This window comes from Euphorbia lathyris, chromosome 8 (assembly GCF_963576675.1).
Source record: "Euphorbia lathyris chromosome 8, ddEupLath1.1, whole genome shotgun sequence".
NCBI classification, from domain to species: domain Eukaryota; kingdom Viridiplantae; phylum Streptophyta; class Magnoliopsida; order Malpighiales; family Euphorbiaceae; genus Euphorbia; species Euphorbia lathyris.
The window spans coordinates 21766072-21778199 of record NC_088917.1 but is presented as its reverse complement, the minus strand read 5'-3'; the positions used below and the strand labels follow the sequence as shown (position 1 = coordinate 21778199).

The following is a 12128-nucleotide window of genomic DNA, read 5'->3' as shown; positions in this document are numbered from 1 at the left end:
AGGATACGCTACCCACGTTTGACAAGCTGCGAGGGAGGGGGGTCACCACACCGTTACAATGTATCAGGTGCGGAGTACCGAACGAAAACGCTATGCATTTGGTAGTTCAGTGTCCTAAAACTAGAAAATTTTGGAAGAGGTTGTTCGGACAGGACCGCAGATGGAAGGCTGAGGTACTGAGTATAAGAGAATGGTTTGAACATATCAGAGGCTACGAAAACAGGGAACGGATTGAATTAACTGTAACTGTGGTTTGGCTTATATGGTATGTTCGAAACCAAAGAGTGCACCAAAAGGATATCAGCCCTGATTATGATATTTTGCAGAGAGCGGAGGAGATGAGACAGGAATGGATGCTGATATTACAGAAATCGAAAAATGATCGTGGAAGTAGCAGCGCTGATCCTGCGGAGGCTATCGTCTGGCGGGCGCCGGGGATGGGGATAATTAAAATCAACTCCGATGCAGCATGGACGGAGGAGGGTCCAGGCGGAATTGTTGTAATTATCCGTGATTCGGAGGGTGTTGTTTTGCTGTCGGTCGCGAAGCGAAATGAGGCCAGCCTTAGTGCTGAAACGGCAGAATTGCAGGCTGCAATCTGGGCTCTGGAGCTGGCACGTGACGGAGGCTGGCGCAACATCATACTTGAAACTGACAGCTCAAATATTGTAGAAGCAGTAAATGGAGCTTCGGTTGCAAATGGTGTAGGATCAATGCTGATTATGGACATAAAGGTGCTAGCCTTGGATTTTCAAAGGATAGAGCTCGTGCATACAAAACGAGATGGTAATAAGGTGGCACATGAACTAGCTAGATGGGGGCGAAATCTTGATGACACGGTTATCCTTGTAGAGGAGGTACCGGATGAAATATCCCATTGTTATTTACAAGATATATGTAATCTAGCTATTTAGTAATACAAATTCAACTTTCCTAAAAAAAAAAATTAAACTTTAATTAAATTTAAAAAATTAAACTATAAGTTTTTATTTATATAATCAAGGGTTATTTTGTAATTTCATGTACAAAAAAATGAATGAACTAAAGAGTCAACGAAAATGAAATTTAATAACATTATAATAATATAAAGGACCTATTCAAAAAATTAAGTAAAAACATAATGAACTTATCATACTTTAATAATTAAAATGCGTTTAGAACACTTTGTTTAACTTATATCTTCTTTTTTCCCCAAATTAAAATATGTGAACCTAACCCTAAAATGAGTACTTTGTTTAACTTATGGTGACTTTGTTTTTTACAAAGTAAACCTTACTTGGTTATTTTCACAATTGGATGATAGAGTATAAAATTCATCCAATTGTGAAAATACACAAAGTAAGGCTTACTTTGTCAAAAACAAAGTAAACATAGCCTTTACCTTATCTTATATCTTTTTCCCCCAAATTGAAATATGTAAACCTAACCCTAAAATGCCCAACCAAAAATAATCTTGTGTCGCGGTCTCTTCCTCCCATCGTTTGGTTTTGTTGCTTCACCGGGTGCTCATTAGTGGTCAATGAGTGTTCAATTGATATTTTTTACGTGCTTTATATATATATATATATATAAAAGTACAAAAATAATGTATGTGGTTTGACTAATTTGCAAATAGAAGTGTATGGTTTAAAAGTTTATAAATAGAGGTCGGTAGTATGATTTAATTTACAAAACAATGTATTTCAAATTACGTTGTTAACTTCTGATTAGAACCAATTAAATTTTTATTTTATTTTTCAAATTATATTTACTAATTCATATACCCAAAAATTAAACTACAGCCATATAAAATGAACTTAAATATAAATTTAGTTTCTAAACTGTGAAATTACGTAAAATTTTCACCATATGATTTATGGTTTCGATTTAGGAAGCTGGGTTTTTAGGAAGGGACCGTGTTTTATCGACATGTAAGAATGAATTTTTTTAAGATAAAAATGTCATCAGTTGTAATAAGAACTTAATAGTGGAATTTGAAATACTTTGTTTTGTAAATTAAATCATACCACATACATCTATTTGCAAACTTTTAAACCACATGCCCCTCTTTGTAAATTGGCAAACCACGTGCATTATTTTTATAATTTTCCCTAAAAAAAGTTATACAAAGCTTTAATGGAGTTTTTTCGATCACTACTGGGTGCTAAAGCCCTCCTTTAAATTCATCATTGGTTGGAGCCCAATAAAATAGTTAATTACATATATGCACATCTATATGTGCAACACAATACAATTTGGCGTCCGTGTCCGCGATGCGCAAGGCGTGCTCGAGATAGGTCTTCGCACGCTCTTTCATTGATGCCTATAGTTTTCTCCCTTTTAGATGGGGCAAAGCCTCTTTTGACAAGTTTATCCGTGTTGGAACTTGAGGCGCCTATGTAGGTATAACTAGACACCTTTTTTGTTTACTTTCTTATTTAAGGTAATTTTGGTAAAGATGGTATGCGAAGAGATTTGGGTTCGTTATCCGGGTACGTGTAGAAAAGAGATGTAATCGCATTCTATCCCATCTGATAAATCAATACTGTAGTGATGGGAATTTACTACTTGTTTGCTTTGAAAATCAGTACAAGTTGAATATTTGAGTAATTTTTGAAACACGTACACCTTGAATTTAATAATTGTATGCATGGTTATTACATAACCTTACATGTTAAGTTAAGAAATTAAGTGTGTATGGATAATCTCAAAAATTATCAAAATGTGATCACGTTCTCTTTTATACTCAAATACCTTTATCGTATACACTATTATAAGATAATCCTACATCTAAATTTGTATTTTGAGAATTTCAAAAACACGATTGTCATATTTCAAAGATTATTAACAAAATTTTATTAAATTATATAACCTTGTGTGTGATTATAACATAACATCCTAGGTCGAATTACGTAACTGAATAATTTACGGATAATAATCCATATCACTTATGCTTCAGGTATGAGTTTTGATGTAAGATAATAATCCATATCACTTATCTATTTTAATTTGGAATTGCATATATAACATATACACAATAAATTTCAATATGTTAGAGTTCAATATAATTTTCATATATAACACATGTACCAAAAAAAATATGAATTTTTATGCGAAATATTTTAAGTGCTTTATGAATTGGTCAAAATGGTGTTTTTTGCGACAATTTGACTTGGTTTGAATTTTTAAGGATTCAAACATCTTGAATTAATTAATTTTTTAGTTTTTTATTGTGTATATAACATATACAAAATAATAATTACTGCATTAAAATTCCACTTAAATCTCCGTATAATATATATGCCGAAAAATATGAATTTTTAATCCATGGGTATTTTAGATGATTTATGTCGATTCGACCTTGGTTTGATTTATGAGAGAAATGAATCAAATTGGTTTATTTTTGTTTGAAATCGTATATGTAACATATACACGACACAATGCATTTATTCAAAACCCGATTTGATTAGCATATACAACATTTATATGCCAAAAAATGGTTTTAATGTGGAAATTATTTTTAATCTATTATGGAGGAAGGTGGGAAAAAATTACTAATTTAAGAAATTAGCATATGCATAATCAAACTATTTATAGAATTGAAATATGAAGAGAAGTGGACTCTTTATTAATTTCAAATTTATCTGAAATGAGAACCGTAATTAGACATGTTTAGGAGCTCATTGGTCCGCTCAGGCCACCCTCTTATGAATTGGATTTGGACATGTATATTTGAGGATTAGCTTTGTTCTCGAATTCGTTCGAACCCATATTTAAAATCTGTTGGGCTTGAGATTTAGCTTAGAAACCCGAGCCCAATCCCAACCCAATCAGGCCTTATATTTTATATATATTACTTTTATTTCATTTTTATTATTTTGTTAGATATTTTACATTAGGGTTTTCCTCATTTTTTCCCACTTTAATAGGTATATATTGTTCATGAGCTTGTTGGCTCGTCCAGCCTATTCAAACTCGCATTTTATGGGTTGGACTTGAATAGGTATATTTAAGCATTGGTCCGGCTTGGTCCGAACCCGCTCAAGCCCAAATATAGAATGCATTAGGCTTGGGATTTGTCTCAAAATCCCGAGCCTAACCCGATCTGGCCCACTCTTATATGATATATATTTTATGGGTTTTGATATATGCAGCCGTAAGGGATGCATATAAGTATTAAATGTGTATATTAATTTTACTAATTTTCAAGGTATATTTGTTATTTCAATGTATATTATTGAATTATTGCCTTTTATCAAAGGAGAATTAATATATTCTCACTAATTTTCAATGTATATTTAGTGTTTCAATGTATATTAAATATGATTAAAAATAATTAAACATTAAAAATTAGTTAGATTAATATACACATTTAATGCTTATATGTAGCCCTTAGAGTTGCGGATATCAAAACTCATATTATATTAAAAATAAAATAAAACTATAATATAGAAATAAAAATGCAACAAATTAAAATTTTAGTTAATAATTCAATAAAACCCAACAAAAAATAATTTTATATAACCAAAAATATTTTATAAAGTAAAATATATATATTTCCTCAAAAAATATATATACATATAATATAGGTTTTTATATTATAGTTTTATTTTATTTTTAATTAAATTTTTAATAATATATATTAGTTTAACGAGCTCGGTTAAACTTGGAAATCAATTTTTTTTTATCTTAGCTCAGCCCAGCCCGAGCCAATATAAATATAATACAGACTAGATTAGATTTCAACAAAATAATTTAGTATAAAATTCTATTAGATCTGGTTCGGACCCGACCTATGCCCAATATACACACTAGTATGGGCTAATGAAAGTTAGTTATTATCAATTGGGCTTAACATATCAAAAGGCTCGATTGACCCTAAATTTACATATTTAAAGTGACCTATTGACCCTCTGAATTTTTTTACAATGATGTATTAACTCTTAAACTTGCTTAAAGTAACATACATTTCAATTTATCCAAATTTTCTCTTATTCTAACACTGCTTAAAATAACATACATTTCAATTTATCCAAATTTTCTCTTAATCTGACATGTGGATATTAGAAGGTTAATTATATCACTTTAACAAAGTTTGAAGGCTAATAAGACACTTTATAAGTTTAAAAACCTAATCAATTTTATTTTTGCCAAATTTATAATTTATTAAGTCATATAAATTGTATTAGGTAAATTTTGCCAAATTTAATTTAGTTATTCAGGATCAAGACAAGCGCCCCTAACGAAGTACATATAATGCACTTACAAATACAAATAGGGATAATAATGAAATAATACATTCACTATATTATTATCCATACTTAAACTACGTAACATTGATTTGGGAGATAAAATGGACTTCCCCATCTCAGGTTATTCATCCCTCTTATACCCCCATTCGGTATACGATTTGAAGGATAAGACCGAAACAAAACCCCCGGCATGTGTTATAATTGAAATCAATATAAATAAAAGTAAAGGAAGAGGAGAAGAATTCTGAAGATCATTCTGTTGCAGGATTGAGCAAGTCCTCCCATGAAGTCCATTTTTCTCTCGTTTTGAACCTCAGACTCCCAAGCTTTCTTTCTGCAGAATCAATCTTTTCCCATCCACTGTATGGTACAATCCTAATATTTCTATTATCAAGTACCTCGACGAGTCCCTCTCTACCGGCCTTGGGCATCGCCTCAAGTTTTCCTTCTCGAATGTCTTCCGACATGCTCGCAACCTTTCATCACATTGAACAATTCATCAACAAACTGTAAATTTAACAACTGATAATCTATGAAATACGAGAAAACGTACAGTTTCTTCAGCGCAATAGAGGTTCGTAGCAATAATCCCTGTCGGTCCCCTCTTCAACCACCCACATACATACAACCCCCTCTCTACTGATGTTTCATCTCCTGAAGCATCACTAACAACTCGGCCGCTCGTATTTGGAACAACGCCTGGAAACACACAATTTGTCAAATTCAAAACGTGGAAGCGACTCAGAAGTGAAACATTTTGACAAACAGCATAACACATTGTTATGCAGCTTCACCGCCGAAATAGTTCCAGTTCTAGTGCTATATGGTAGATGAACTCTAATGGTCTAATTACCTTTCTGATGGTCGAAGGGTACGCCATCAACTGGTACTGATTTATAACCAATGCTTTTTAGCACCATCCTATGAGTAGCAGAAGTTGTATGTAACAACATAATTAGTTGATCGTCCCAGCAACAATATAATGGATTCGGAAACATGAAAATACTCGAGGCTTAAAGATGATGTATAAATAATTACCCGCAATCAAGGTCCTCGTAATCTCCAGTACCTACTGCAACCTGCTTCCCAGGACCAACACCTATAGAAATAGAGAAAGCGAGCATAGTATCAGCATTTGAAATACCATAGCTGTTTAGATTACTAGTGACACTTGTAACAAGCTCATCCGTTTTATTAACAGTTCAAATATTTTCATGATGAATCTGACACCAGCAACAATATAGTCGGACCATGGTTTCTTGCTACTGGAAAGCACCAACATCCAACAATTAGAAGTGAACACTACCCTGAAGACCAATCCACCATAGAGAGTGACGTACCTTTCACAACAGTCTTCTCAAACTGCACGCCTGTAACATGGCCACTCTTGCCATCTGAATCTAGAAATCTTTCAGGTTTCCGGAAGAAAACAAAGTGCAGTTCTCGTTGACCTGAACTCGGACGGGAGGGCCCTGATGCGGCAGCCTTGGAGAGCAACTCATGAACCCTTCTCTTGATTCTATTATTTTTCAGCTCTTCCTTTGTCAGGAAGCAACAGAATGATACATAAAAGAACATCAATAGAATACTAGATGCTAAAAAATACAAAAGATGTAATCCTAAATTAGGAAGCTATTTAATTTAGTTGATTTCTAGAACACAGCTGGACCTATTGTAGAAAGTATTATATGAAAACGATCTCATTGCCCAACAATGCTTTGAAAATTCTTCCACCATAGTTGGTTCTAATCAAAGACGTTAAGCAGAAGAGGTAATACGGAGCTAATGACATTTCGTTAACCCCACGAGGTTTTTCAACAAAAACACCAATATCGGCTAACCGATTAATTGGTTTCACCGACAGCAATGCCTTAACTAGGCAATGCTCTGTTCACCATTGACCATATTAATATCGTGGGTGAACAAATTGAAGGCTTTGAGGCATATAATGACCATATAAAGAGGTTTCTGATCATTCATGGACACCCAATTGGAATTAATTCATATTGCAGAAACCAGAAAACTTGTAAAGTAGACAAAAGGAGCGAAAAACCCACTATAAAAAATAATCATTACAGTCCAATATGTAAGAATGAATTGACATAAATCTACCTCGTCTTCAGGGCTTTTAACTAAATCAAGTTCCTTAATGTGAATATACAAGTCTTTAATGCCTGAAATGAAATTGTACAATTAGTCAGGTTATGCAACAAGAAAAATTGACTCAAACATGTCAGATTTCAAATAATCATAAACAACGAATACATAGAATGATTATAAAAACAAATGAAACAGTAAATATGATAGATATCGCACAAGAAAAAATCAATCAACAGCAATAACAATGGAGGAAATAAGGAGTGTTTACTAATGAAAGATCCAAAAAAAGGGCGGCCCGGTCGCACTACGCGTCTCCGCTGAGCGAGGGTCCAGGGAGGGATCCCACCACAAGGGTGTACTGGGGGCAAGCCTTCCCGTGACAATTTATTTAGCAAGAGGCCGCTCCTAAGACTCGAACCCGTGACCTCTTGGTCACACGACAACAACATTTACCGTTGCGCCAAGGCTCGCCCTCTTAATGAAAGATCCAAAGGGCGGCCCGGTCGCACTACGCGTCCCCGCTGAGCGAGGGTCCGGGGAGGGGTCCCACCACAAGGGTGTACTGGGGGCAAGCCTTCCCCTGCCAATTTATTTAGCAAGAGGCCGCTCCTAAGACTCGAACCCGTGACCTCTTGGTCACACGACAACAACGTTTACCGTTGCGCCAAGGCTTAATGAAAGATCCAAACAAGAAGAAAATAAACAGTAGAATATCTGGCCAAGCTCAAAGCCGAAATAACCAACAGTAAAAACAGAACCATGATAAAATACTTACGGATTTACATGTCATGAGAAAATCAAACAGCATGGATAGTTGTAATTTGGAAAACCACATCCATAATATAATTTCAGGTAAAACGATGATAAAATTCCTTATCCATATATAAAAATCAGTACAATGGTTAAAACGTGGAACACCTAAATCCTTTGATAAAAATAACAAAAGCACTACTTTCAAACATCTACAATAATGCATTTCGAGAAGTAACGAAAACAAATATACAATTGGTGTTGACAAGTTTGAAAAGGTGATAAAAACTACCAAGAATTTCTCGTAACTCTTTCGCAGTACAAGCAGCTTGGACTGGTCCTCGTCTTCCAACTAAATACACTTTCCTGTGATGATAATCAAACTATAAGATAGGAAAACCTTGTAAAAGGAGCACGTGATCCATCTGTTCAATATCAAATGACCACAACACAAAAGAAAAAAGTAAAAACCTTATAGAGCTTTGCTCCAAAGCAGTTAAAGCATGGAAGGCAATATCAGTACTTGCCAATTCTGCTGTTGGCCTTAGAAGGATACGAGCAACATCAAGAGCTACATTTCCCTACAAGAAGACAGTGTTGATCATTTAGTCATTTACTTTGAAGTCAGATAAATGTTTGTGCAACAAATACTTCATCAAGAGCTACATATGAGAGTAAGAACGAAACTTGGTTTTAGAACCTTTAATTATGACATTAACTCAACACGTAAGTAAATCAATGAAATCTACAATTTGATGAACTTACTAATTACTCATAAATCACAATAACATTCTTAAGCTAGATTCTCATCATTGAAACATGAGCTTACTTGACCCAGGATAACAGCTGTATCAGTGCTCTTCAAATCAGGATTCAGGCTATTGCAATCTGGGTGCCCATTATACCACCAGACAAATTCTCTAGCCGAGTGTACCCCCAACAAATCCTGCCAAAAATAAGTGCACAAAAAAAACTGAAACATCTATCTACAGCCATAACCACCATATGGCCAAAAATATTAAGCAATAGGCGTAATATCAACAGACATATATACATATGTTGAGCCTCTGTATACTTAAGAAAAAACATAACATATTTTTATGAAACATACTTCTCCTGGAATACCGAGAGCTCTATCACTTTCAGCACCGTATGCAAGGACAACCTGTTTGATTACATTTTCATAAGTTAGCCTTTGGCAAATAAATTAAGAAAATTATATATATATATATATATATATATATGCAAATGGAAACCACTAGTTCAGTAACAGTCTTATCGAGCAGAAAGACTTACTACATGATACAGCTCACGAAGCTCAGGTAGTGAAACGGATGAACCAAGAGTGACATTCCCGAAAAACGAGCATCGCTCATGTTGCATAACTCTTGAAAACTGGTTTATCACAATCTGTTGCAAGTTTTCTGGTAAAATAAGCTTAAATAAGATAATTGTTCAACATTTTTATAATTTTCAAAGACTATATTTCCAACTTTTACACTGCACATCAATTTTGGCCAGGGCATACAACAATGGGATATTGCCCCTAAAATGGCGAATTTAACATTCTGCGGTTGCTAATTAAGAGAAAGCTGAAGAAACCAAACTCTGCACACATGGTTAAGAAGATAAATTCCCACCTTTGTTTCCGGGTGATCAGGTGCAACACCGGAGCGTACTAATCCAAATGGTGTCGGCAATCGATCAATGATATCAACTTCTGCCTCTTGATGCACCTTCAACATCTGATATTGCAATTTACATGCGAAGAAATCACATCAATGGGACAAATCTCAAAGAATTGAACATTACAAAAATTTTGATAAAAAAAAAAAAAAATTACTTTTTCAGCAGTATAGAAGCCAGCAGGACCACTCCCAACCACACAGACACGTAGAGGATGAGAGGAAAGATTTGAGATGCTTCTTGACAACCATGTTCTTGCTTGATACATTGTATTCTCTTGTTGGTGGAAGAAGAACGAGCGGAAGCTCGAGTTATATAGAAGAGAAAGTTGCAACCTGGAAAACATAGAACTATTAGGGGCGAGCAATGGGCGGTTGATTTGATTCAAGGAAAAATAGAACCGAACTGATTATTAGAGACAAACCTAAGAGATGGGTTTGGTTCGATTAAGTTTGTTCAGTTTTGAGCAATCCCTAAATTCTGATATATTAAATGATTAATAAGCTAAATCCACAAAATAAGCATGCTATAATCAACTATATCAAATATTTCTATTCATACAATTCATAATCATAAAATTGAAAGTAACAACTTTCTTGAATCCATTATATCCACAAGGGATATTAGAACAATTTGAAACATGAAAACCACTAAGACCAGAAATCTTAACATGAAATTGAAGTATTCCAGACACATGCTCGTGTCATGCTATCAAAGTCTAGGCACGTAATTTCTTCCAAACTTGAATTTCCTTTCATCTTCTTCACCTTCTGCACATATATACAATCATCTCTGTCACCTACCTCCTATTGCTTTAGTCAGAGAGACTAAGCAGAGAGATGACTTTGGCAGAGGATGGAAAGTGATCTCATTCTTCTGTTCTGTAAGTTTTCCTAACTAATCATGTTTAATGTTCGGCATTTCCATATTTCAAAACAGAGTGGATTTAGAAGATAAGATTAGCATCGACATATTGACAACCCCTGATGTAAATGAACAAAAATATAAGAGCAAAGGAAACCACCTTATGTAAGAGGAAGCCAGCAGCACATGGCTTCAATAAATTATAAATGGAAATGAAGAATTAAAATAACTAACCTAAGGCAATGCTATACCAATCAAGCAAACAAGTGCGAGAAATATACAGCCAAACGAAATTGAAAGGACAGCCCGATTTTAACAACCCCCTGACTTATGATTGAATTCAAATTTAATTAAATTAATGAACCTGACTGAAAACATGAGCAAAAACATGATCAACACATCTGCTAGTCCCCTACCATTATTAGGATGAAATTACATAATCAAATTGTCTTAGAGAAAGAAACTTCAAAATTGCAGTTTAAATTTGGATGCTGCATGTTAATTTCAACTCTCATCTCATGTGTGGTTCAAAAGTCCAACCATATACTAGCAAATAAGCTTTAACAATTAAAATTAAATAATTGCTTATAAACAATGAATCCCAATTTCCCAATTTAAGCAACTATCTGGCCTTCTTCAACAAGCAATGAACACCTTTCAATTGGTCGCTACTTTTAGCTCCCCATACTAGCAAATCAGACAAAATTAGTGTTGCAACTTTCTTGGAAAACTTGTCTATATCAGTTTATAAAATTCCTATAGCTGTCTGCTGTCTCAACCCGAATAGTCACGAATAAAAATAAATAAAATCAAACAATTCGGGGATCAAGAAAGACAAAAGGTAAAATGTTGAACATTGCAAGTCCAGCTGCAAATTTGTTGCCAACTAAACTTGGCTGTATCAGTTCATAAAATAGCTCAGAAGAAGAAGAGTCGCATCGCACCTTAGAGCTTAGCCGTACGTTTGACGCCTGTTGTCGGTTGGTGTTGATGATCGGCGTCGGTGAGATGGAGAAGGAACGAAGGGAAGGAGGGGAGGATTAGGTTAAGTTAGGTTTCCTGATGGTCAGAAAAGGAAAAGGAAAAGGAAAAGGAAATTAGAGTTTGAATTTGGTAATTGCGTGACCAAAACTCAACACCAAAGACATAAAACGACATTTAATTTTAGAAATCCAACCAAACTATAAATTGGATAGAGTTCAGTTCAGTTAGTTTTTATGAGATATGTTAATCGACTGGCCGGACCTAATCGGGTTTACACTGAATTACTTCGTATTATATCTATATCGGGTTCGCGTCGGGCCGGATCAACATAACAAATTTAATTTTCAAATTCAACACAGTTCAATCCGCTCAATGAATATATATTTATATAAAAAATTAATTAAAATTAAATTATCAAATATATATGTCTAAACTCATCCCATGAGAGGTAGATTTAGGTGAGTGTTGAATGAGCGCATGAACAAGTCTAGTCTTTTATTTTGGTTTCATTAA

The 12128-nt window shown here is 34.4% G+C and overlaps 1 protein-coding gene across 3 annotated transcripts; it reads right to left on the bottom strand.

The window, feature by feature from the left end:
* Nucleotides 1–5203: 5203 nt before the first annotated feature.
* On the bottom strand, nt 5204–11769 carry LOC136203454 (NADPH:adrenodoxin oxidoreductase, mitochondrial). 3 transcript variants are annotated; one of them, XM_065994614.1, is made up of 15 exons: nt 11576–11769; nt 10192–10247; nt 9925–10102; nt 9722–9826; nt 9378–9491; nt 9193–9246; nt 8911–9027; nt 8553–8662; nt 8374–8447; nt 7344–7405; nt 6572–6770; nt 6270–6330; nt 6085–6152; nt 5785–5930; nt 5204–5707 (listed from the first exon to the last, which is right to left on the bottom strand). In XM_065994614.1, the coding sequence occupies exons 3-15, from the start codon at nt 10033–10035 to the stop codon at nt 5483–5485; spliced, it is 1446 nt and encodes a 481-aa protein (XP_065850686.1). In that variant the 5' UTR covers nt 10036–10102; nt 10192–10247; nt 11576–11769; the 3' UTR covers nt 5204–5482. The 3 variants fall into 3 exon arrangements, with proteins under 3 accessions (XP_065850686.1, XP_065850685.1, XP_065850687.1); XM_065994613.1 differs by lacking the exon at nt 10192–10247 and having other exon boundaries at nt 11576–11768; XM_065994615.1 differs by lacking the exons at nt 10192–10247; nt 11576–11769 and having other exon boundaries at nt 9378–9505; nt 9925–9961.
* Between the last annotated feature and the right edge of the window lie 359 nt (nt 11770–12128).